This window comes from Carassius carassius, chromosome 18 (genome assembly GCF_963082965.1).
Source record: "Carassius carassius chromosome 18, fCarCar2.1, whole genome shotgun sequence".
Classification (NCBI taxonomy): Eukaryota; Metazoa; Chordata; class Actinopteri; order Cypriniformes; family Cyprinidae; genus Carassius; species Carassius carassius.
In genome coordinates this window covers 16,069,444-16,097,363 of record NC_081772.1, presented here as the reverse complement: position 1 = coordinate 16,097,363, position 27,920 = coordinate 16,069,444, and the positions used below count along the sequence as shown (strand labels likewise).

Genomic DNA, 27,920 nt, shown 5'->3' with positions numbered 1-27,920 from the left:
ACTCACTCAATGTTTAACTTTACTAAGGTAAGACGAAGGCGGCGCCACTAGAAGTCCAGCTGCAACAATATTTAAACAAACCAGGCAAAAGACAGAGAAAAGTGAGCGCTCACACTCACACGCGCACGTACGCAAACACACACTAACAGGTGATGTCACTGCGCACTCTAGTGGTCACATGGTCACACTACATCATGCTTTAATAGAACACTTGCAATTTGATGATATTTAACTAATTTGCATCATATGTAGGTGAGATTGGGATTAGCTGCCACACTTTTTACTACAGTGAATATACAGTGGATTTATTTTATTGATAGTCAATTTCTGTGAAATAAATCGTAACCTTTGAATTATAAGGTTCTAGCTGCCATTTTTGTCAAAATTTAGTTATTCACATATTCTTATTCTGTGACAATTTATTTACATAATTTGGGACTGGGGACTGATGTATGAAAGAGACTTGTACCCCAAAAAACAAGCAAACAAACACAAAACAAACTACATAGTCAATTAAATCTCATTTATTGAAATATAAATCTTTTCAATGTACATGGACATTATGCATATTATATCAAATGAATAACATCTGTTTAAGGGAACAACTACCTAGAATTACACATATTGTACCATAGAATATGCTTCACAACTCTCCTCCATTTCCCCTCTTCCTGCACAACAAGAACATTCTCTTTAGAAATTCTTTACCTTCCGTTTTAAACACAGACAAATTTCGAAAGTCTGCAAACACACACACACACACACATAAGAAAAGCAGAATAAAGAAATACTAAAATAACATTTTTAAAAAGAACAGTTTTTTTTTAAAAAGTGCAACAGTTAATATATATCTCTTCTCGACATGCCCGTGAAACAGACCACAGTAGAGGGTGAAGATTGGGGGCAGGCAGTGATATGCTGAAGTCCTGATATACAATGATACACATTTACAATGAACAGTGATGTATAACATCAAAGTAAAAAAAAAAAAATCTAAACGATGTGTCACTAAGATGCTTCGAGACTACAGGAATTGGCTATGTGTAAATCTACACCGTGATTTTCAATTGCTTTGTTTTAGGGAGGTCACATGAATCTTCACAAGCAGCAAACTACCACATATGTCAGGGCATGATTATCTCCATTATCTTATTTGGTTTAATGCTCACATATAAAATCCAGCAAACAGGAAGCAGAAACTGAGGAAACAGAAAAAGGTACCTACTTTCAAACATGAACAAGTAATTTCACTGAATAGTAAAGTCTTTCTTCATTACTACACTGGAGTACATTCTTCAAAAACTATGATGTGTGAAACTTCATGAAATAAGCCATTTCGTTTGAATCCTCTATTACAAAAGCATAGCTTTGAAAATCAGTAATGGCTCAGACTTATACAAATAGATATAAAATCAGAAAGTTCGGTAAAAACTTTGGCCAGACATAAAAAATGTTTTAAATAGTGTCATATCAGCATCTTATAAAGGTTGAAGTCACAAAAATACATGTGTCTCACAGGTCAAAACACAGTTGCCATTTTTCTTTTTCATTTAGGACTACATAATTTCTCCCTACCCAACCCAGTATTCACAAATAATATATCCATACTATCAAAAAAAAAACAAAAACTATCTAGTACAAAAATAAAATTCAACCTGCCACACTGGAGACATTGACGATATATGAACGGTTACATTAAACCTATATGTGCTGTTAAGTTGGTGGACTAGATCCTGTAAAATTGTGGGAGTGAGGGGGAAAAGCAGGCCTGATCCAAAACAGAGGCCATTTTGACTCAATTGTGCTGGTTTTAAAATGTCTGTAGTGGTTTTTTGTAGTTCAGATGGATTCATTTGAAATGTAGCAGTTGTGAAAACACTTAGGCCATTGATATGATTGTAAATGACATGCTTATATTGCTGTTCGGAATGCCCATCAAAAATAAAGTTCATACAATCCACTCAAACAATACACAAACACAATACAAACATACAGAAATGATATACAAAACAAATATGTCATCCACTTCGCCTCCTCATTGATCTTAGCTCCATTAGAGTCACTTAAACACTCACTGAGACTCATCAAGAGCTCTCATGGAGTCCTTTGGTGCACTGCTCATTCCTCCAGACCGGTAGAGGGCGACGTCTAATCCAAAAATATCAATGACATTCATGCATCAATGTTTTTTTGTTTTTGTTTTTTTCTGAAGTCTCCAGGAAAGTGAAGTGAGGAAAATATGGCAAAAGGATGCGACAGAGAGAGAGAGAGAGAGAGAGAGAGAGAGAGAGATCTATGAACTTGGAATGAATCAGAGGAATGTTTGTCTTTCTCTCTCTCGATCTTTGCATCTATCGCTCACAGGAAACTATACTCCACCAATTCTCCTGAGTCTAAGTACATCTCATCCAGCAAGGTGATGTCCTCCAGGGTCTCTCCCTCACGCTTCGTCATGGAGCTGCTAGACCCTGTCTCTATTGCGCTTTCCTCCGATGTCTGAGAGCTACAGAGAAAAAGAGAAGACAATTCAACAATTGAAAGAATCCATGGGCAAGACTTTGTTGAAAATGCAAATGAATGATAAAAATGCAAATTTTAACAAAAAGAGCAAACACTAATATATAAAAATACATATATTTTTCTGAATACATTTTGTTTGAGAATATATTTTAAAATGCAATGTATTCATGTGATGGTAAAGCTAAAGTTTTAGCAGTCTTCAGTATCACATGATCCTAATATTTTCTTATTATTCCCAATGTTGAGAACTTAATATTTTTTGTGGAAAGCACCTAGCTGTCACCTAGCTGAATAAAAGTAATTATTTTCTTAAGAAAAACAAAAACTTATTGACTCTAGACTTTTATGGATAGTGTATATGTCCAAAATCCTTATGAATTGTCTTCCTATTTAGAAGGAGAATGGGATGTTAACTGGTGGGCTACCTGTGGCGGTTCCTTTTGCTGTAGTCTTTATTTGACATTGGGTCGAGGTCCGGCAGAGGAATGATGTAACCACTGTCAGAGCTGAGTCTCTGTTCATCAAAGCCACTCTCGCGGTTCTTTAGTTTGCCCTGGTTCTTGTAGAGCACACCCATGTACGCCTCATCATTGTCAGTGCACTGCACCCGAGTCACAGCGGGGTGATCGCTCTTCAGGAAGTCATGATTCACACGCTCGTAGCACTGCACACCAAGAGATATAATTACAATATAAAAAGTTAGAAATAAATAATATTAAAGTATGCACTAAATCATTTAAATTAATAATTTGATATTTAATAAATTTTTATATATATATAATAAAAAAAAATAAAAGTTAAACTGAGTATTACAGCACGTGCGCTCACAATATAACAAACCAAAAATAGATTTTGAATAGGCTTTACGTAACAAAGATTGTACTGAAGGAAATGAGGGAGAAATTTAATAATTTCTGGTAGTTGTAAATAGCACTTCAACACTACCGTAAACACTACTCAATGCCAAAATTCTGCCCCATTTCTGCAAACGTTCTGTGGTTACTTGAGGTCTTACTGGCCCATTTAAGAATCGCATTTCCAACCACACCCCTGCCCAAGGTGCTATAACAGGAGCTAGTTATTCCCTGGGCCATGTAACTCTGGGAAGCAGAGTTTTGAAGTAGTATGTGTGGTGTGTGTTTAATAGCGCAATTATGGCTAGCTGGCAGATGCTAACTGTATGCTTCTGGTCATTAGCTCTGCTGGGTTTTGCTTTGCTGGGGCGTTAACCAGCTGGAGTACTGCTGTGCTAATCTCTGTTAGCGGTCTGGCAGTGTTGGCAATGATGACATGCACTCAGACCCCAGACTGACACACTGTATTAAAACTACAGGAAGTGGGAAGCCATTTCCACCATACTTTAATCTGGGCCATTTATTGGGGCATGGCGGGATATTTTATTTAAAATTTTATTATTATAGTTTTCAGTTTCAGTTTAGTTTCAAATAGTTTTAATTTAGTGTAAGTTGCATTTATTTCATTTTGTTCATTTCTGAAAATGACTACTCAAAGTTTAAATTAGATCTTAGTATAGTTTTATATTTAAAATGTATTTGCACCTAAATTTCACATAATAAAGCTATGTTTTAAAATTTTTTATTTATTTGTTTATTTTTTAAATATCAGACAGATCCTGTATATCCTGGAAGAAATAAATTACTACATTACGAGTTCACTCTTACATCTAATCTGAAAGCGAATAGTAAGCATATTTTGGCGTGCTGTCCTGGGGGAGGGGTCCGGGCCCAGAGCATAGCCCGAACCCAAAGAACTCCCCCTATCCCTAATTTGGGATAAAACAGATTAGAAGTGAGGAGTTGGGGTGGAGGAGGAATGCCGAAAAACTGTCGTAGGACAGGAGGTAGGAAGGCTGGATATATATATACACTTTTTGTGCTAGTTAAGATGGTTAGCTAAACGAGATGCACCTGTGCCAAATTGGATGATTATCTTATCGTGCTCCTCCCGAACTTTGTTAATAAAACCCCATTAATATTTTTTTGTGCAAAAAGTTCGCAATATTTATAGTTTTTTATTTTTTTATTTTTTTAACCATTGTTTTTTTGTTAAGACAATATTTTTATATAAAATAAAAATATATCAAAATACTTTTAAATTAATTTATAATTACAGCACAAATATTTTAGTAAGAGAAATATAAATAGTTTGAATAAATGATTGCAATTTTATTAATTATTGTGGTGCTGTCTATTAAAGATTTATTTGCCCCTTAACATCTCATACAGAAAGCTGGTTTTTTTTGTATATATCAGTCAGATAACTCCTTCATGAGGTGTTTCTTTTTGCCAAAATGCATGAATCAGATGTTTTTGTGGAACTGATAAATTACAAAAAAAAAATTGTTGTTGTATTAGTTCATATTGCAATGCATATTCTTAGTTACAGATTTTATTTACTTTTGTGCCAATTTCTGATTTTGTTTTCAAAAATCATTATTTATAAAAAATATATTTTATATAAAATAAACATTTAAACATTCAAATACTTTTAATTATATTATAATTATAGCACGAACATTTTATTAAGAGAAATTTAAATGGTTTAGTACTTTTCTCCTGAAAAATAATTTTATCCTAAAGAAACCTGAAAGCATTTGAGAGTGATAAACAGAGAGAGAAAAAACAGAGAAACTTGAACTTGTGTTTATGTTGCATGCTTACTCTCTTATATCCTGAGGGCAGCAGAGAGGCCACCATATCACTCAGGTTGTGGAAAGATGGTCTCTTCTCTGGTTCACTGTTCCAACACTTCATCATAAGCTCATAGCTGCACATAGACAAACAACAACACATTGTTTAGACACCTGCTCCAACTGAAGCCTAGCACAGCAAAACAGTCATGCAAACTTTGTACTGGAACGTACACATCGCTGGAAGCATGCTCGGGTTTCGCCATTCGGTATCCACTCTTGATCTTGTTGTAGAAGCTGGAATCCACAACCATACCTGGATAAGGAGTCCCTCCTACAGAGACACATTGCATAATGTATTAAAAAAAATGGAATAAATAAATAAAACACATTTGTAAAGTTTAGAAATAAATGCTGAAAAAATCATACCAAGTGAGAAGATCTCCCATATTAAGATGCCATAAGACCAGACGTCACTGAGTGTAGTGTACAAGTTATCAAAAATACTCTCTGGGGCCATCCATTTTACTGGAAGGAAAGTCTATGTGTGTGAGAGAAAAAGACTACAAGTATTAGAAGACGATTGTTCCAGTTCTTTTTTTCCAAAGAAGGTAATGTAAAAACACAGAAAAATTCCATAATCTAAGATGAACAATCAAGAACACCACATTAAGACTAAGACAACAACTCACACTTCCTTTGGAGACGTAGTTGTTATCGTGCATGATGTCTCTGGCCAGTCCAAAGTCACAGATCTTCACAATCTTGCCTTGAGACAGCAGGACATTACGTGCAGCCAAGTCTCTGTGTACACACTGTGAGAAACAGAGAAAAAAAGAGACAGAGAGAACTAAACGAGTGAGCGTGTGTTACAGAGACATTCTATTCCTTATTTAGTGGGACGTATTATATAGAAAGATTATTTATTTGAGATATCTCTAGCTATTTGAAGTGGTAAAACATATTTATTTATCTTTTCTATTTCTCTCCACCCCATATAGTCTAACCCAGTCTTATCAAGCTTTTTTTTTTTTTTTTCATGTAACCTTATAGCCCCATTCAAAAGCTGAAATATTCCATAATCCATTGTCGGTGGGGGGAGTGAATATCCAGCACTATCTTCCTCTCTTAATACCACAACTGAGGTGAGATCCTTAGCTTGGCTTCTGTCCTGAGAGGTCTTATTTAACCAAGGAAGTTCCGCAAACCCTCAATCCTATGAATGTTAACCATACAGCCATAGCACATACAGTCAAACATTTTCTCAAATATAGTAACCTGCTATCAGATCAACTCCTCCACTAAAACTTTCGAATGAGATCAAAAGTGTTTTGGAGCAAATGTTTACAGACAAAAGTGGCAGTTATCCCATACAAACAGGATTTAACTTACATTCTTAGAGGCCAAGAACTCCATCCCTCGAGCTACTTGATAGGTGAAACTGAGGAGGTCCACTGTTGTCAGGCCTTCATTGGTGTCATCTGAGAGAAGGTTCTCAACTTCACTCTCTGTTGTTTACACAGATACATTCTGAATTAGCACTGCATGCTGAAAATTACCTTTTGAGTGTGTGTGTGTGTAAAGTCTGAGGAATGGCAGGCAGATGTATGCATTAAGACGTCTGTGCTACAATTACCCTCTGTAATTGTAGGGTGCATAGACTACAGTGACCTGGGTGGACCTCTGCTATCACTAGCTAAACATCGGAGTGTGTCCTTTACCCACCAGCCAAGCCAAACCAGACCATAGCATGCCAAACCAACCTGAGTATGTGCAGTAAGTGAGGGACAGACCAAAAAGTAAAGAGCCGAAGGGAAAAAATATATAGTTCACCCCAAAATAACAAATTCTGTCATAATTTCTTCACCTTCATTTCATTCCAAACCCGTTTGGCTTTCTTTTTCCATTAGCCATGAGGATATTTTAGTTTTTCATGCTCTTTTCAGTGCAATTACAATAAACTGGAGCTTTCGAATGTCAAATCTTGACAAATGCTTCAGCTCTGCTTGACAAAAGTTCATGATTTGAGAATGAATGATTTCTTTAGAATCAGACCTTTTCAGTGAATCACTTGATCCGACTAATCCTGTACAGTCTGTCCCTTGTACAAAGCTGTCGGATGGTTTCAGAAGTCATACAGCACACAAGTCAGTCTTAATTTGCATTCATTTAAAAGCTTGAAAACTGCAGTGCTTCACTGTACATTCTTTCGAAATATCAGCTTTTGTGTTCCACAGAACAATGAAAGTCGTGCTGGTTTGGAATTACATGATGAAGAGTAAATGATGACTGAATTTTCATTTTTGGGTAATTGTATATTTACGAGAGTTCTCTCACCGTTGATTTGACTCTGAGATGGCGGATGGTCGTAGTCTGATCTCTGGAGGGGGGAGTATTTTGAGGTCTCACTAATTTCTAGCATGGGGACGTATTGCATGGTGTCTGCTTGCTTCATGTCCATATAATCACCTTTCCCCTCAAAAGACAGGATGACGTAGCTGCACACACACACATAAAAATAGAAATGATAAGTCAGGGGAGAACATCATGCTGTATAAGGTTACTCCAGCCAAATAAAATTCTAATGAAGGATTAGATCATTTTATAGTAGGTCATCAGAAATATCTGATGTGTAGATCACTGGTCTTCTCACTGTGGCTTACAACACATGGTCAGATACCTCCTAAGTATTCTCTGAAAAGTGTTAAAACTATTACTTTCGCTTTGGTTTTTAACAACTTTACTATGTTGCTTTCTAAGATACTTAATTTGGGGCAAATTCTAAGGCAGCACGGCATATATTCTCCTCAGAGCAGTATTGTTATTGTTAACTAAAACAAAAGCTATTATTAATAGTTCTAATTAATTGAAAAAAAGGACGTCTTTAAAGAGACCTGTCTTTGTAGGCAGTAAAGACAATCTATGTAGGTAACTCATTCTCTCTCTACCTCTTTACTTGTCTATTGTTTCTCTCCTCTTATAAAGGACTTCTCAAACCTAATTAGACTGAAATCCTCACAATACCAGTCTTCAATCAGATTAAAGAGCAAGATCAAAATTCCATAACATCATGTTTTGACCTGAATTTACAAATAATTTTTTGATTCACTCATTTGAATGAATTCAGATCTTTTGTGTGGGTGTGGGTGTTGGCTGACCTCCTGCTGTTCTCATCGGCTGGGTTGATGCCAAAGATGTCTAGACCTTTCTTGCCCTTTTCTGTGTGGCGGCTGAGAAACCCATCTCTGTTCTTATGCAGGTAATTCACCAGGTCTCCATAGAAGCAATACTCTGTGATAATGTAGATTGGTCCTGAGATACAAAAAGAGAAAGAGCGAGAACAGTGTTAATAAAAACTGATAAAAAGGCTAAAAACAGAAGGTTAAAGTTCTACATTACACTTAACTCTGCCTGTTAAAATGCTATACTGCAAACACCCATGAACCAAGAAGACACCACCCTAGAGACCAAGTGTTAGTGTTTGTTATCTGTGTGTTTGTGCATGTTCACCTGATTTGGTGCACGCTCCCAGAAGGTTGACGATGTTTAGGTGAGGGCCCAGGTGGGTCATAATTTTCAGCTCTGACATCAGAGCCTGCTTCTCACTGGAGCGTGCTGTTGCTGAGGAAGCAATTATATTAACCAGTTAAATACACTCTTAAAAATAAAGCTTCCAAAATGGGGATTTTTGCAAATAATAGGGTTCCTTTTCACAGAGATTTTGGGTTCCTCAAAAAACCTTTCACAGAACAGTTCTTGAACCAGTTCTTAGTATGAAAAACATTTGAATCGTTTAAAGAAACTTTTGTGAAATGTACAGGTTCCATGGACGTATTCTAACACATGAACCATCCAACAAATATGTGTTTTAATGTCCTTAATCATCATAAACATTTATTGATGAGATTGTGATTATTATCTTGTTAGTAAAGAAATTGTATGCATATTGTATCTGCAACTACTAGTTAAACTTCAGTTAACTCACGTTTAAGCATTTTCACAGCCACTTTCATCACAGGTTGAGAACGACTGAGTCTGTAAGCAGTGCCTTCCACCACTTTCCCAAATGCTCCTGAGCCCAGGACACGACCTGCAACACACACACAAACATAGACACAAACTTGAACTCATTTGCATAGCCAGAGGATGCCACTGAAACATGATCTAATCTAAAAAAAAACATGCAAACTCATATTGCTTTCTGTAACTTTCAGTATCACCACAGTGTTTTTCTATTAGAAAAAATAACATTTTTGATGTTTGAGTCAAAAACTTCAATCAGTCTGTACAGTCACCACACAAAGCTCCTAAATAGGATCTGCTTAGTAGATTATGATTATCTCATATTAGGGTGACCAAAATCCTATCAAGTACATGACCACAACAAAGTGTCACTTAAAGATGGTTGAACCACACCGAATCCACAGGACAGTATTACAGTATTATGGTTGACTGATTCACTACAACAGTGACTCACCCAGTACAAGTGAATCCCGAGGGAACTCCCAGCGGGAGTCATATGGAAGCTGCATGGGATCGACATAGATGTACTCATGTCCGTCCGGACTGACCGATTCGATCACACGCCATCTGATCTCATAACGTGGTTTCTGTAAAGAGATGCACAAGGAGAGAGTAATTCTCATGTGGTCAGTAACAGAGCTTTCAGATACTGGAGGACGGTCAGGCTGATCCACACTTTGAGAGGGGAGAAGTGTCATGCACACACAAGCAGGTGTTCAAATAATCTCACTTCAGCCCTCACAGAAGCTAACATGAATGTGATGGGGCATTATGTCTATTCATGCCTCAAATGTGTATGATTGACAAAAAGACTGAATGTGAGAGAGTGAATTTGGTGATTTGTAAATGTGTGAGTGAATACTTCAATAGGTAAGAGAGTAGGTGAGTGAGTGAGTGAGTGAGTAAATAAATTGGTGAGTAACTGAGTCAACGAATGAGTGAAAGGGTGAAGTCAATGAGTAAATCTGACATCATTCATTAGTTTGGTAAGATTTGTAAAGTTTTTAAAATAAGTTTCTTATGCTCACCAAGGCTGTATTTATTTGATCAAAAATACTATAAAAACTGTAATATTGTGAAATATTACAATCTAAAATAACCATTTTCTTTTTTAATATATTTCAAAATGTATTTTATTTCTATGATGGCAAGCAGCCATCAGCAGCCATTGTTCCGGTCTTCAGTGTCGCATGATCCTTCAGAATCCATTTGGTGCTCAAGAAACACTTCTTATTATCATCAAAGTTGAAAACAGTTGTGCTGCTTCATAGTTGTCGTTGTGTTTTTTTTTTTTTAGAATTTCTTTTCTTACTTTTTTTTAAATTCAGGATTCTTTGAGGAAAATACCATTTATTTGGAATAGAAATGTTGTCACAGTATAAATGTCTTCACTGTCACTTTGGATCAATTTAATGAGTCCTTGCTGAATAAAAGTATTCAGTTCTTTGAAAGAAATCGAACTGACCCAAAACTGTTGATAAGTATGGGTAAATTAACAAGCGTTTAATTGGGTGAGCAGGTTAGTGAGTAAATGGCTAAATGAGCAAATGGCTGATTGAGTGTGTGAATGAGTAAATGGGAATGAGTGAGTGAAAGAATGATTAAGTCAATGATTTAGTGTGAATAAATGAGTGAGCGAGAGAATGAGTGAATTGCTAAATAAATGAGTGAATGAATGAATGAATGAATGAATGAGTCAACATAAATGATTGAGTGACTGAGAGTAACTGAGTCAATGTATATGAGTGAATGAGGGAATGAATGAGTGAGTACCTGTTTCCAGATAATGAGCAGCACAATGAGTGAGATGATGACAATGACCAGCAGCACCAGAACAGCAGCAGCCACAGTGAGCTCCGAGTGTGGACCTGAAGCAATGAGGAAGAGGAGGGAGGAGATATGGAAGGATATGATGCAAAACTAAACTCCGAAAAATTGCCAGAACCAAACTTGTCTTAATGCGCTACATCTTAACTTTCATACCTAATAATGTCATCATAATAGTATCAATATTTTGAACTGTATCTATGCTGTATTAATCAAGGTGTCCAGTGTGAGCAATTTATTTAAACTGTAACATAGTGAAGCAAAAATCCTGCCAACAGAAGCTACTGTAAACACATATGGATTTGTTTCTAAAGACCACGGATGGTCCACCTGAGGAATCTATCTCAGGAAAAAGACACGGGGAGCCTGACAAGACAGGCATGGCTTACAAAATGAGGCTAACAGATGTACTAAAATAGCATTTGTTCAATTTAAAGATTAACAGATCTAATCACACATAAAATACAGAGATGTTTCTTTACAGTGATTGAAACCTCAACAAACAAAACCTAACCTCAGTGCAGATCCACTGCTGGCAATGCATCTCTAAGAAAAACTGCACACCTGTGATTCAAATTAGTTTCAAATCTGCATGTAACTTTGTTTAGATCGTCTACCCATAACAAACACTAAAGAAACTCAGAGCACTTTAAGGAATGCACTGGTCAATAAAATCAACTTAATTGCTCTTAAAATAAAAAAATGGCATCTCTTAAAGTGACAAAAAGAGGCCTCTCACCATTTGACACAAGTTTAACCTCTCGTGAAACAGCTCCCATGTCATTCCTGGCCAGACAGCGCACCGCAATTGTGCTCTCAAGATGGTGGAAAATGACATGACTCTCAATGTTGTTGTCTTCATCCATTTGCAGTTCCACAGTGATGTCCGTAGAGTTGATCGGAAGTGGCATCCACTGGGAGGAATCGTTGGCACAGCTGGTAGAAGAAAGAAAAACGAGCTCAGCATGATGTCATTGTGGTGACTTGACTTTAATCATAGGGATGAGAACGTGTCATCTGCTTTGTACTGCTTTTATAGAAGGAAAGAGTGGGAAATGAGGATTTAATAAAGGATGACAGTAATATAGAAACAATACCTGTAGGGTAGCAGAGTAAATCAAGAAAGAAGACTGCTTACTGTTTAATGTTTTTGCAGATATACCAGTCCACGTCAGGGGTGGGGGAGCCGCTAGCAGCACACACCACTTCCTGACCTGCAGCAGAGCCATGGTGGATATCCATCAGGTCCACAATCACAGGGGGAACTGTAAAAAGTGAACAGAATTTTACTATCTTGCCAAACTTTTTCACTGGCCCCTACCATTTTTTTTTTCTTTTGTATTCAAGGATGCATTACATTGATCTAAAGTGACAGTAAAGACATTTATAATGTTTCAACATATATGTATGTATGTATATATATATATATATATATATATTTTTTTTTTTTTTCCTTCTTCAAATTAATGTTATGATCTTTTGAACTTTCAATGAATCAAAGAATCCCCCCAAAAACTGCATCATAGCTTCCACAAAAATATTACGGAGCACAACTGTTTTCAACTAAGATCATCATAAGAAACACTTCTTGCATTTTAAAAATAAATTTGATTATAAAATAGTAATTTTACATTTTAATAATATTTCACAGTGGCTCACTGTATTTTGATTAAAGAAATGCAGCCTTAATGAGATTTTTTCATCTAAAAAAAAAAAAAACATTTAACTGACCCCAAACGTTTTGAACAGTAGTTTATTTTATATGCATCAGAAAGATATTTCCAAAATATTTGAAATATATTTTTTATATTTTTCATTAATGTTTTCTTTACTATATATATATATATATATATATATATATATATATATATATATATATATATATATATATGTATATATATAATATACCACAAATAATTTATTAGTATTTTTTCATTTGAAAACAACAAAGTGCAACACATACAAATATATGGAAAACTGACTTCATACGCACACTTTTTTTAATGATGCAAAACATTATTGATGTGTTTGATACTTTATAAACAGGTTTTATGACAGAACATTTAATGTTCCAATCTATCTAATATATCCTATAGCCTTTACTTTTGAGCCTTTAATTGTGATTTAAAAGGTTTCCTGCAAACAAGTTTTGATATTACCAGTCAAATTATTTTTTTCATAGTTAAGTACTATTAAATGTAAAAACGTGAGTACCATTTTGAAACAGTATGCCTTAACTTAGTATAATTATTTTCTGTATTTTCTACACTTATACCGTAAGTACATGTAGTTACACATTGCTGGACAAAGGTCCTCCAGTTGACAATAAGAAAAACTTAAACAAATGTATGTAAAGTCTGGTTAAGAAAGATATAGAGGTGCAATGAGATAAACAAACATGAAGCAGAGGCAAAAGCAAACACATGCAAATGTAGGTAAACAAATGTTTGACAAAAACAACCTGCAGGTACAGAAAAAAGAAAAGGTCCCACCTTTAACCTGAAGGTAGAAACTGTTGCTGGTAGTCTGACTGCCTGTTTCTACCCTGATGGTGTAGTTCCCACTGTCCTCTGCTTTAGCCCTGATCAGGGTCAACACACCCTCGTAACTGAACAAACAACGCAACACATTTAAAAGGGATGTTTACATTTTTTTAAACACAAAAAATGCAATCTGATATTTGAAAAATGCTGAATATGTTAAGATAGACCTGTTTTAGTCACCTTATCTCGTCGATTTTTAGGAGGTTGGTGGTGATCTCTGCAGCAACATTTCCAAGGACCAAGCCGTCCTTTAACCATATGACTTTAGGGGCGGGGAAAGACTGTATGTCCACTTTGAACTCTCGCACCTCATCCAGCCTAGCAGTCTCCACTGGACCAGTTTCTGGATTTATGTGCACAAACTCATGATCTGGACATGAAAGCCATAAAGGCAGGTTAGGACTGCAAATGAATCACTGTCAATTGTTAATCATGTTTGAATTTGACATACGCTTTGAAAATCATTTTATATTGTGTGTCTGTGCAAGTGTATGTGATCTCTGTACCATAGACTGTAATGGTGAGCTGTTTGGTTTGGCTCTCATTGCTCATAATATCAGTAATGGAGCAGGCGTAGACACCGCTGTCTTTCGGTGAGGCATTAGTCACTGTCAGAGTATAATGGATCTCAAGATCTCGCTTATTCTCCTTTACGGTCTTTTCTCCTCGATCCGCCTTAGAGAGAACAACAGAGGGAGAATATCAATCAATTTAAAATATATAATTAGTTTAATATGACTGTATTTACACACAATTTGTTTCTCTCTCACCAGTTTCCCAGGGTATTTCCAGTGGTCCTCCAGCATCTCACTGCCTCTGGCCACACAGTCAACAGTGATGGTCTCACCCACCAGCAGAGCTTTCTTCTCTGCTCGCAGCTCGACTCGCAAATCAGACCCTCCTGAGAGACAATTTAATGAAAGTTGGTTAAGTTGGTTGGTTATGCATAGCAGGGGAAGAAATAATAGTCATTGTTTTCTGAAACATATGAAGAACATTACAACATAACAATAAAAAAGTTGGTTTTAAGCTTAAAAAAAAACAAGTAGATACATTTTTTCAGTCTTTCTATCATGTTTATCCCAGTAAAAAAAATTATATATACAGTAACACACATATAACACACACACAAACACACACACACACACACACACACACACACACACACACACACACACACACACACACACACACACACACACACACACACACACACACATTTAGGGTTTTTCTTATATATTAAACATGATAATTACAAAAGATAAATTTATATTTGTACAAATTTATATATTTCTTGAATTAAGTTTATATTGAATTAAGTTTAATTTTCTTTCTCAATAGCAAATTATTTTGATGTTGTTTTTTTTTGCTTAAAATAGAAAAATAAAATGTATTTTTTTTATTTCATAAAATTTAGCTTCTCAAGTAAACCAATTTTGTTTTAAGCATATTTAGATCAAGCTTATGTTTATTTAATTGTAAAACAAAACAAAAGTAGTGGTTAACCCAATGATTTCTGCATTAAACAATATCACCTGCCATTCACACAATCAAACTCAATCTCACCTGTCCAGCCATGAACGATGTACTGTAAGCTGTCATGTTCCTGTCCATTAATGAGGGCCCTGCAGACATACGTCCCAGCACCAAAGAGACCAATGAATCCTCTCTTGCTGTCATAGACACTGGACAGAACCTGATTGGTCTCAATGTGAATCAGAGAGACACTGGCACTTGGGTCTGTCACACGGCAGGGAATCTCCATTTCATCATGACTCGTCAGCACATGGTTTTCAAAAAGCGCCATAGATGGCACAAATGGTGTTTCTGGATCTGCATGTTTTGTCGGAAAGAAATTCAATATTACTTTGCTATGTACAAAGGGCTTCATACTAACTATATAGTATACTATTCTTTAAAACAATGTTACTGTGTCAATCCGACTTGTGCAAATAGAAAAAGAGTTCCTACTGTACCTGGCACATAAATGTAGATGGAAGTCTCCTCAGTGTTGTTGCTGGAGTCATAGTAGCAGATGTACTCTCCTGTATGGGCAGCTGTTGCATTCCCAACAGTCACAGTGGAGATGAAGAGTCCTTTCTTTGCAGTGTCGATCTTATTGTGGAGATAAAAAGGGCTGTGCCAGGAGAGCTCGGCCTCACCTCGACATGTGAGTCTGAAAGTGGAGTGGAGAGACACCTCCATGCTGTCCCTCTGGGGCCACATCACTGGAGCCAGCACTGACTGTGGCAGCTCTGGGTACATGGCTGATCACAACATGAACAAGTTTTTAAATCTCTCATCCACAACTCATACTGTATATACCGAAGCTTTATAAATTGTATACTGGACACCTACATAAATTGTTTTGCTGTTTGATATAATTATACCTTCAACAAGCAGTTTGAATGCAAAGCTTGAAGTTCTGGAACCAGTGGATGCAACAATCTCATAGACACCACTGTCCTCCTCTATGGGGTGGCGGAGAAGCAGAATATTCTCATACCTTTGTAAGAAAAGGTCAGTGATTATAATCATTCTAGTGGTACTATGAAACTGGTGACACTTATAATAAGGTTGAGTTTGTTAAAAATCTGTTAATGCATTAGCTAGCATTATCTAACAATACTTAGTTCAAGATAGCTCTACTTTATGACCACAATACAACAATATTTTTTAAAGCATTTATGGGTCAATGTTAATTTCCACATATAATAAATATAATATATATACATATATATATTTTTTTAAGTTGAATGAATATTTAAAAATGTATAAAAACCTAAATAAATATTTTTTGAATTCATTTACAGTATTTATTTAGGTTAATGTTCATTTTTAAATAATTTAGTTTTTATAGAATTATTTATTTTATTGTTAATTGTTTTTTGTTTAAAAAAGTAAAAATACATATACATTTTTTTAAAGTATTTATCTATTTATGTTAATGTTAAGTATAAAAAAATGCTTATTTATTTAATATACTTAATTTGGGTATTCGTTCAAGTAAAACATTAACATTAAACATTTGTGATCTTATTGAAGAAATATATCAATACAATACGATACACTGTATCTTACAGAAATAGTAAAAGTTATTAAGATTATGAGATAAAACAAAAAATTTTAACAGAAAGAAAAGTGAGTGAAAATATGAAGTTTCTATGTCTTTTTTTAATGAATAATTTTGTTAAATTCTACCTGAGGCCTGTCAGATGAGTGGTCTTGGTGGAGATGTAGCTGTCGTCCAGCTGAAGGCCATCTTTAAACCAACTGACCTTTGGCTCAGGGTCAGCATCAATGTAAATAGTGAACTCTTTTTCCTCCAGAAGCGATACAACCTCCACTGGCCCAATTCCATTAGATATTACTTCTACAAAAGATCTCTCTAAAGGCCAGAAGAAAAAAAGAAAGAAAGAACACTGATTGATTGTCTAATGCACATCTGTTCAGCCCATCTCCATTTACTGGTTTTAATGGTAAAAGCAGAGGTGAGTCCAAGTGAGAAAGAGAAGTACACACCATAGACTGTGATTCCCAGGATGAGAGACTCGGTTTGTCCAGTTAATTGGTTGGTTACAGCACACTCATATCGTCCAGTGTCTGCAGCAGAGGCTTCTGGGATGTTTAGGATGTACTGAAGCTTGTCTGGGAAAGTTAACTTAATTGGAACAGCCCCTCTGGCCTGGATAGCATAATAATGAGGAGAGAAACATACAGAGCAGTATTACACACATTTTGTTTATTATGGATACACATGTGGAATGATGACAGCATGACAGCGATCAAATGCAATTGTTCTTTTTCTTACTTTTCTTTACTTTTTTACATTCTATTTCATCAACTCCACTTTTCTTTGCAAAGATGTACTTTAGTGTCTGTAACACATGTCTATGTCCATATTTCAGTGCAGTCTGCTGGATATAAATCAGCTGTACACGAGTCTTTTAAAGGGTTGTACTCATCACAAATAACCCCAGCAGAACGGCTCCGGTCCAGACAAGGACTTGGAGTGTATCGTCTCTAGGTTACGTATGTAACCCTAGTTCCTCGAGGGAACGAGACGCTGCGTTGAAGCGCTTTGGGGAACGCGTTCAGCGTACGCGACTCTGAATATCGTGTGTAATCAGTCCAATGGAAGGGCGTGACGTCACCGACGTGGTGATGTAAGCGACCAGGAAGCTATAAAAGCACGTGCCACGCAGCTGGCGTCAGCTTCGAGTACCAGCAAGCGCCGGCAGGGGTGCCGGGGGTATGGCTCTGAGACGCAGCGTCTCGTTCCCTCGAGGAACTAGGGTTACATTCGTAACCTAGAGACGTTCCTCTTCAAGAACTCGAGCTGCGTCGAAGCGCTTTGGGGAACGAGTCCTAACGCCGCCAGACTACCAAACCCCTGCCTGGTGTGTATCCGAAGAGCACAGCTCAGGACAGGAGGACAGAAGCGCCTGGAGTGACTGGCATATCTAGGCCATAGAACCTAACAAATGTAGAGGGCGTGGACCACCCCGCAGCGTTGCAGATGTCCAGCATGGATACACCTGCTAAGAAGGCCTTAGAGGCCGCCATACCCCGAGTAGAGTGAGCCTTGGCTCCCGACAGCGGGGGACGACCAGAGGACTCATAGGTGACGTTGATAGCCTCGACTATCCAACGACTAATAGTCTGCTTAGAAGCAGGAGAACCCCTCTTGGGGGGACCGTAGCACACAAGCAATTGGTCAGTTTTTCTCCACAGGGCAGCTCTGTGGACGTATGCGTCCAGTGCTCGAACCGGACACATACAGTTTAGCTTCGCCTGGTCGGGCTCCCGAAAGGGAGGAGGACAGAAGGCCTGCAGCACTACAGGTCGTGGTGTAACAGAGGGAACCTTGGGAACATATCCCGCTCGAGGGTATATGAACGCTTTAGTCATGCCTGGTGCAAACTCAAGATAAGAAGGGGCCATTGAGAGGGCCTGAAGATCTCCTACTCTCCGCAGAGAGGTAATAGCCAACAGAAAGAGGTTTTAAGTGTGAGATGTCTGTCTGAGATATCTTGAATAGGTTCAAACGGGGGTTTGCACATAGCCTCTAACACCACAACCAAGTCCCACGGGGGAATTCCGGATCGTACTGGAGGTCTCAGCTCAGGAAACGTGTAACTAGGGGGTGTCTTCCCAAAGACTGACCGTCGAGAAGGGTGTGGTAGGCCGCAATGGCCGCCACGTAGACCTTCAGAGTAGAGTGGGTCAACCCTGCAGAGAGCCTAGCCTGTAGAAACTCCAGAACTGTACCAACTGGGCAGTTTGCTGGGTCTAGCTGGTGGTCTCTGCACCATGAAGTGAAAAGCTTCCACTTCAGGGCGTACAGTTTCCTCGTAGAGGGAGCTCTGGATTGGAGTAGGGTCTCCACAACCTCAGTTGAGAGACCAGCTGCTACCAGTTGTGCCCCCTCAGGGGGCACACCCACAGCTTCCACAACTCCGGGCGAGGGTGAATTATTGTGCCCTGCGCCTGTGAGAGTAGGTCTGTCCTGATCGGTATCTCCCACGGAGAGCCGTAGAGGAGCGAGACTAGATCTGAGAACCATACTCGGCCCGGCCAGAACGGGGCTACTAATAACAGACGGACCCCGTCCCGGCGTACTCTCGCCAGAACTCCCGGAAGCAGAGCGATAGGGGGAAAGGCGTACAGACGAAGCCTCGGCCAGGTCTGTACCATAGCGTCCAGTCCCAGAGGAGCTGGATGAACTAGAGAGAACCAGAGGGGACATTGTGACGTCTCCTGAGTCGCAAAAAGGTCTACTTGAGCCCTGCCAAACACTCTCCATATCTGATCTACCACCCGTGGGTGAAGTCTCCATTCCCCGGGTCTCGGCCCCTGCCTCGACAGTATGTCTGCTCCCATATTTAACTTCCCAGGAATATATACTGCTCTTAATGAGAGGAGTTTGTTCTGGGACCACACCAGGATCTGGTGCGCCAGCTTGTACAAAGGGCGCGAACGCAGACCGCCCTGGTGGTTGATGTAAGAGACCACTGATGTGTTGTCGGTGCGCACCAACACATGGTGACCTCTCAGGTCTGGGAGGAAGTGCTTCAGTGCACGATAAACTGCTAGCATTTCTAGACAATTGATATGCCACGTTAGATGGCGATCGCTCCACAGACCACGGGCAGGGTGGCCACTCATGACCGCACCCCAGCCGGTGAGGGACGCGTCCGTCGCTAGTGTCACACGGCGACAAGGAGCTCCCAGCACCGGGCCCTGATTCAAGAACCAATGTTTCTTCCACATGTCTAAGGCACGGAGGCAGCGCCGCGTGACCTTGATAGTGCGAAGCGGATTGCCCCTCGGGGAAAATCCCTTGGTCTTGAGCCACCACTGTAGGGGTCTCATGTACAGCAGGCCAAGAGGTATCACGTTGGACGCAGCTGCCATCAGACCCAACAATCTCTGAAATTGTTTGACAGTGAGTGACTGGCCTTCTCTGACTCTCTTGACTGAGATGAGGATCGACTCGATACAAGCAGGGGACAATCGTGCCTGCATCGCGGTCGAATCCCATACTACGCCTAGATAGGTGGTTCTCTGAGCCGGAGAAAGTACACTCTTCTTGGCGTTCAGTCTCAAACCCAGCTCCCCCATATGTGCGAGAACGACATCTCGATGTCGAACCGCAATCTGCTCTGACTGAGCTAAAATCAACCAATCGTTGATATAATTGAGAATGCGGATGCCCTGCGTGCGCAGGGGGGCCAGAGCCGCATCTACACACTTTGTGAACGTGCGGGGTGAGAGTGCGAGGCCAAAGGGAAGTACTCGATATTGGTAGGCTTCGCCCCCGAAAGCGAACCTCAGAAACTTCCTGTGTTGAGGAAGGATGGAGATATGAAAATATGCGTCTTTGAGATCTATCGTGACAAACCAGTCCTCGGACCTGATCTGAGCTACAACATGCTTGATTGTGAGCATTCTGAACTTCAGTCTCATAACTGAACGATTTAAGACCCTCAAGTCTATAATCGGACGCAGCCTCCCATCCTTCTTTGGAACTATGAAATACCGGCTGTAAAATCCGGACTCCCTGTCCTGAGGAGGGACCACCTCGATGGCCCCCTTCTCTAATAGGGTTTCCACTTCCTGTTCCATAACCAGACCCTGCCCGGGGCCCACTATCGTGTGAACGACCCCGTTGAATATAGGCGGCACGGAGCCGAACTGAATGCGGTAGCCTTTTTCTACTATATGCAGGACCCAACGAGATACATTTGGCAGTAGTTTCCACGCTGCTAAATAATCTACTAAGGGAATCAGTCTCTCGAGACTGACCTCTGGTGTAAGAGACCCCCGCAGGGGCGGCGAGCGTCCCAGCCCCGCTACGCGCACGGGCGGAGGATACTGAGAACGATGCTCGCCCGGGGCCGCTGCGCCCTGGAGCACTGGCAGGGTTGGCAGAACGACCCCTAGAGGGCACTGAGGTGGGACGGGCACCGTACACTGCGGTGTGTACCGTTCTACCCCAGCGGAGGCTGCCCTCTGAAACCCCGGGCCGTTGGCGTCAGGGTTTCTTGGCCGAGGACTTCTTAGCTTCGATAACCGCCCTTAAATCTAACTTGGGCTTAGAAGACCTCGGCCTAGAGCGTCGCTGAGACTCTCGTTCCCGACGCGGAGGAGCACGAGAGGCGACGCTCTGTTTCTGGGCCTCGCGGTGTGAGGAGCTAGGGTGCGGCTGGGGCATCTCCTTCCCAGATGCCCCGAGGGAGCGACGAGGGAGGAACTTATGGAACGCCGCCGCCTGTTTGCGGGCCTCCTGGAACCTGTCGACGACAGAATTAACTGCGTCGTCGAACAGGCCAGTTGGCTGGATCGGGGCGTCCATGAGGCAGACCCTGTCCCGTTCTTTCATATCGGACAGGGTCAACCATAAGTGCCTCTCCGCGGCCACCATAGCTGCCATGGACCGCTCGGGCGGTCTCCTTGGTGGCGCGGAGGGAGAGATCAGCGGTCCTTCTTAATTCAGAAATATCATGGGACTTGATCTCCTCTCCCTCATCTAGCTCCTTGAGCAGGTCGGCCTGGTACGCCTGTAACACCGCCATGGTGTGCAGACACGCACCAGCCTGACCTGCAGCGGCATACCCTTTGCCCACCAAAGCCGAAGTTGTTCTTAGTGGCTTTGAGGGCAATGCCGGGGCCTTCAGAGACGATGCCGCGCCAGGGGACAGATAGCTCGCAAGCGTCTGTTCCACCCGGGGCATCGCTCTATAACCGAGAATGGACGTTTCCACGACCTGGCGATCTCATCATGCAGGTCGGGAAAAAATGGAAGGCCCCGGCTGGGAGGTGGCTGACTCGCGCGCAGGAAGCGTTCATCCAGCTTGCTTCTCTGCGGTTCGGTAGACTTTTCGGCGGGCCAATCGATACTTAATTTGGCCACCGCGCGAGTAACCACCTCTAAGAGCTCCTCATACTGTAGCGAGTGGGGTGGCGAATCCCTATCGAGCGACTCCACATCGACCTCCTCGGAGGAAGAGAGGCGGAGCGTCGATCCCTCACCCTGAGTGGAAGGAACCGCTGTGCGTGCTTCCGACTCTAGGGATTGGGTGCCGGATCTGGCAGAAGTGGAAGGAGATAGGGACTGGCCGGTCTCCATTCCCTCTACCAGATCGACTTGCGAACCCCACGAGTGCAGCCGCCGTTCTGCCTCGACAGAAGCGGGACCAGCACTGCGGGGAACGCTGGCGAAGGCCCCCTCCTCGAAGAGGGCCCTCCGGGAACGAAGCAGCCGCACCGACATTCGCTCACAGTGCGGGCAGTCGGCCCCCTCGAGAGCCGACTCAGCGTGCTTCGAACCCAGGCAAACCACGCACAGGTTGTGTGTATCCCCACCCGTTATATATCTCGGGCAGGGAGGAACACACAGCCTATAACGCGATTTGGAATCGCCATCTGAGTGCTTAACTTTCGCCTTGCTTTTTGGCATGTCTAGGAGCTCTTTTAACTGGACAGACAACAGTAAATAAGACTCACAAGACGGACAAATGACATTCACACACAGAGCGCTTGCTGAAAGACGCGAAGCTGACGCCAGCTGCGTGGCACGTGCTTTTATAGCTTCCTGGTCGCTTACGTCACCACGTCGGTGACGTCACGCCCTTCCATTGGACTGATTACACACGATATTCAGAGTCGCGTACGCTGAACGCGTTCCCCAAAGCGCTTCGACGCAGCTCGAGTTCCTGAAGAGGAACTACACATATCCACGCTGCTTTTAAAAACCAAGGACTCTTATTTTTAAAGATAATGCTTCTTACAGACTGATTTAAATTGATGATGAGCTACATGATACATTCAAATTTACTGAAATATAAGTAAATCATTCCAGCAAACAAACACACTAACTATAACTAACTAATTAACTAGCATGTTTTCTTCCCACAACCAAAAAAATAATAATAATAATAATAATAATAAAAATACACACAGAAATGTTCAACTAAAACTAACCAACCAACTTACAAAATAACTAACTAGCATCTTTCAATTTGGAATTCATATTAAAAAGTGCAAAACAAAACAACTGACTTACTAACATCTTTTAATTTGAAGCTCACATTGTTCATCAACCATACAAAAACTATATCAGCTAACTATCTGCCTAGTTGTCTACATAACTTATACAACCATTATATCAACTAAAACTACTTAACTAACTTACAAACTATTCTACTAGTAACTACTAGTATTTTTTGATTTGGAATTTACATCAATCATCAAACACGCAAAAATATTAACTAAAACTATCTGCCAGGCATCTTTATTTTGGAAAAACCTTTCATTAAACTTGTTAATACACACAGACCTCTATGATATTGTGAATCGCACACACATGTGGATGCACAAAACCATGGGGCTCACAGAGGTGAGAAACACACATCAGTCTTGTACACTCACAGGACATGAGGGTCATAGGTCAAAGTACATACTAAATTAGTGTCACTTTTGAGGTTTCTACCTTGACTTTTGTACATTTTTGCATTTCCCTTCAACCATTAAATAAAGAACGAGAGAATACTGCCCCAGAATATGCTTCTGCATCACACCAAAAGTCTTAAGGAGTTCATTTAAGTTTTTTATGTTAGTTAAGTACAAAACTGAGAGGGAAAGAGAGAAACAGAAAAGAAATTAAGGTCTTGCCTGTTTTTGGGAATGCAGCCACTGCTGGCGGAAAGCCTCCCCAGGAGGGGTCTCGCAGGTCAAATTGACAGCATCCCCCTCTTTCACGTCCTCCATACTGGCTCTCAGCTGTATGCTGAAGCTCTTCTCTTTATAATGTTCAGTACAATACAAATCATTCAAAACATGTACAATGCTACAATAAATTCATTTTATTTACCAGTCCTTTAAATAATAATAAAAACATATGTGAAATCAAGGCCATTTAGCTCTTACTCAAATTCAGAAACACCTAATCACTCTTTTTCCCTTCCTTAATGGCTATAAATGTTCTTCTCATGAGTAACTTGAAGTGTATGATGATTCAAAATGAAACAAGTATACATAAGCATCTCACACCTGCTGTCCACCCCAGCTCAAAATGTCATTACTCTTTGATAACAAGAATTTGGCATCTCCCATGGTACTCATGTAATGTCAAAGCTATGACCTAACGTTTCACTTTTTTTAGTCAAATTTTTTTATAAAAACTAAAAAAATCAATTAGATATGTAAAAAAAAAAACTCTAAATGTTGAATTATTTTGGGTGCATTACTTACCCTTATCATTTGTCACATTATAAACGATGCTGTGCACTGCTTTGCCATTCACGGTCATCTCGCAAACATAGTGACCCGGTGTTAATACACCGTAAAAGCCGATTTTGGGGTTGTAAAGCACAGGAACCTCATCCTCACTCAGCAAGTTTCTTAGAATCACTTGAGAATGTGGGTTTGTAGCACGGCAGGGGATAATTGTGCCCACAGTCTGATCCGTCTCAACAGCAGGATCAGACACGAATGGAACCTCAGGATCTGAGGAAAAAGAGACGGGAGTCCATTTTTACAAATGCAAAGCGTAGTAATTATTTTAGATATATATTTAGTTGTTCTGAACAATAATGTACCTAGAACAAAAACATAGATCTCAGAGTCTTTTTCAGGTTGATCCTCATACAAACAGGTGTAGTATCCTGTGTTTGAGGCCACAATATCAGTGATCACCAAAGTACTGTGATTAAATCCAGACTGCACTTCACTGTTGGACGGTAACGGGCCGAGCCATGTCACTCTCCTCTCTCCGGAGCAAGTGATGGTGAACTCAGAATGAGGTGTCAGAATAAATTCATTTTTATCTGAATTAATAACAGGCCAAGGTTTTGAAACATCTGCAGGGAAATATTTAATGTATTTGATTAATTATAGCTTATGCCTTTGGTATATATTAGTGAAATAAATATGTATATTTAAAACATTACTCAAAATAACTACTAATAAAAATGTATAAAAAATTATAAACAAACAACTATATATGTTTTTTTTCCACATTAATGTTTTCCTAGATTTTTAACATCCATACCTGACAATACCCCTAGCAAGACGATCCCAAAAACGAGATGTGTCTCCAGGAACCCCATGGTCACTTGGATTGTGCTCAGCTGAAAGGGGAGAAAAGATGAAATCCCATTTTATGCAATAGACAGAAAAAGAAATCCATAAAGAAAAAAATCCAAACATGTAAAACACAGCCAATGTCTTTGTGAGTTCTTGGTTGTCGTGTATTGATCTCTTGTGGTTAAGCCAATATAAAAGATTAACCTCTGTTCAGTAATAGCTCAGGTAGCCTAGGGAGGCCACTGAATAATCGGCAGCAGAAAGTTTGGGAAAGGTTCAGTGCCAAAGACATAAAAGAGTCTGGACGCGGTTCACTCAAGTAAACTTTGTCGGTGGAAAGCTTGGATTGCGCGGTTCAACTTTGTTTGACCACGAGGTGGAGACACAGTACACATTTTCCCGAAGACATGGTGTTTTCTCACTACATTCGCACAGCTGTAACTTTTTAAATCCTAAAACATACGTATACAGTAAAAAATATTTCTAACATATAACCGCTCACATGGACACATATATCATTATTGTAGGCTACTTAATATATCTATGTGCGGAAATTATGTGGGATTAACTGCTTACTTTATTTTAAAACTAAATTTAGTCATCTGAATTTAAATTGGTATTCAAACTTTTTTCTGAACGCTGAGACTAGCTACAGTGCGTAAACAGATTTTAGGCCTGCAGTACACTTTGCTGCATTGTCTTTGCCCCGTCACTGGTTTAAGCGCTTGTTTTGCCAAATTTCTAATCAGACATTCCGCGCTCGCGTGTTTTATCTCTGTCTGTCTGATCCCCAGACCCCTGGGTTCCATCAGCGCTTCAGCAGACAGTCAAAGCCACACAATCTGAAGTGGTCGGCTCTGTTAAAACCCAGTTATCCCGAAGAAACAACAATTATTTAATTAAGTCCTTTTAAAATAACTAATTAATAATAATAACAATAATAGCTAATAATAAAATTAATAAAATCAATGTAAATAATTGATGAAATCATGTCCCGTTATTTTGAAAGATACGTGGTACCGCAAGATCTACTTCAAAGTGAAGGAAAAAAACAAACTCGTTTTACAGCCCAGAGACGACAGAAGCACAGCCGTTTGCTCTTCTCAGCCCTCTCAAGCTTATTATCCTTGGTGAATCCGGGGTGTTGAGTAAGAATGTAATTAGTCGACCCCTTTCTGTGCCGCAATTTGGGAATCTACTGGATTGCCGTGGGAATCAATTGCGGAATGGCAACCGCATACGGGTGCGCTTCTGGTACCGCTCATCTGTCCAGCGGTTACTGGAGAGCAAACCCCGGCCCGCACTTTTCTCCGCGCGCCCCCCATCGCCAGGCGCCCACACACAGATGCGCAACTGGCTGCCAAACACAACCGATCCGCTGCGCTTGACACTTTCGGACAACAGCTTAGCGAGGGGTACCCTCCAACACCCAGTTACTTCACGCGTAAAAGCGATTTCCATGGGAATAAAAGAAAGCGGTCTAAAGATAGTCTGTTGAGGTAAAGTTACTGAGTACAGTTGTAATCGCTGCAGAGTAATAGAAAAAAATCCCTTCATTTCATCCAGTTTAAGCCTTATTTTAGTCAAGGCAAAGTAACCAGGTCTTCTTGATCCTTGGTAAATAGTATCTAAATTGCATTAAGTTAATCCAGATGTGGGAGAAGTTCCCCATTCATGCAGATTTATCATCGACTCGGACTTCAGCGCAGAAGGCGACAAAGAAGTTTTCTAAACTCCTCCATCGCTAATAAACAAATATCCATTCTGTAATCCAATCCAACGAAAGGTATTCCAGCATGGTTTTAGGCATCCCGTTTGAATGTTGATGGGTAAACAAGTCTCCAAATCTAGTCCGAAATGTGTTTGCCATTAGATGCCAGTGCTGCGCCTCTCCACGGGTTGAGACACCCCCAGCTGCGCGCCTGTGGCTCCAACTGAGATCCAGCACAACCAGGCTTTGACTTCACGGACGATAATGAGATTCCTTGTGGGGAAAAAGTCTATAATCCTGCTCGATGCAAACGTGTCCAGAATCAAAGTTGAAAAATCCGTCTCTTTTTTTCTGAGATGAAAACGAATGATTGACTTATCCATTGTCAGCGTTGATGAAAAAAATAATAAAATCCCCGTGTCATTTCAAAGTAAAACAATTTAGCGAGTTGATATAGGGCTAAAGTGAATTTTCTTTTTACTCGTCTCAGAAATTGAGAAAACGAATAAAAAAACACAATTGTTAAAAAAGAAATAAAAGAAAAGCTTTAATTAATCTAATCCTGAATAAGTGCAATTATGCTCAAACATTCCCTTCATCTGAGGGAAACTTAGCATGAAAGAAAATACAAAAGAAACGAATTAAACTAATTTAAACATACAATACCTTTTTAATCCCTTTTGGTTGCTCCCTTTGATAAAAAAAACAGCCAAAATGAATGGTAAAGCTCTTTAAAATACTCTAATCAGCCCAAGGGTCCTCAGTTAAAGCAGTAAACCCTCTCCCTTGTGCTGCGCTCCTCCGTCCTGCTCCACGGCCACTCACACAAATGCGCCTCTGCAACAGCAACCTGTAATTGATTCAGTGTTACAGTCCATCCTTCCCAGAGAACTAATCATCTGGCTCAATGTAAAAAGCTCTCAGGAAACGGCCCCTCCTCCCTCTGCCCCAGGCATCTTTTCAAAATAAGAGTCTGTATTTTTTTTTACACTACAGCTCCGCAGAGGAGTCAGATTTCTCCTTGCTCTGCAGTTCTGAAGGAGGTGCATGAAAAGAG

The 27,920-nt window shown here is 40.1% G+C and overlaps 1 protein-coding gene across 1 annotated transcript; it reads right to left on the bottom strand.

Moving 5' to 3' along the window:
- Nucleotides 1-509: 509 nt before the first annotated feature.
- LOC132092540 (platelet-derived growth factor receptor alpha-like) lies at nucleotides 510-27,723 on the bottom strand. Its single transcript, XM_059498817.1, has 29 exons — nucleotides 27,530-27,723; nucleotides 25,118-25,196; nucleotides 24,666-24,926; nucleotides 24,319-24,573; nucleotides 23,740-23,867; nucleotides 17,086-17,248; nucleotides 16,765-16,951; nucleotides 15,954-16,069; nucleotides 15,540-15,830; nucleotides 15,130-15,396; nucleotides 14,334-14,464; nucleotides 14,070-14,238; nucleotides 13,744-13,933; nucleotides 13,513-13,628; nucleotides 12,159-12,285; nucleotides 11,760-11,956; nucleotides 10,967-11,061; nucleotides 9,648-9,780; nucleotides 9,156-9,260; nucleotides 8,681-8,791; nucleotides 8,329-8,482; nucleotides 7,508-7,668; nucleotides 6,563-6,678; nucleotides 5,863-5,985; nucleotides 5,600-5,711; nucleotides 5,405-5,504; nucleotides 5,202-5,307; nucleotides 2,946-3,184; nucleotides 510-2,503 (listed from the first exon to the last, which is right to left on the bottom strand). The coding sequence occupies exons 2-29, from the start codon at nucleotides 25,173-25,175 to the stop codon at nucleotides 2,359-2,361; spliced, it is 4,356 nt and encodes a 1,451-aa protein (XP_059354800.1). The 5' UTR covers nucleotides 25,176-25,196; nucleotides 27,530-27,723; the 3' UTR covers nucleotides 510-2,358.
- Nucleotides 27,724-27,920: the final 197 nt, after the last annotated feature.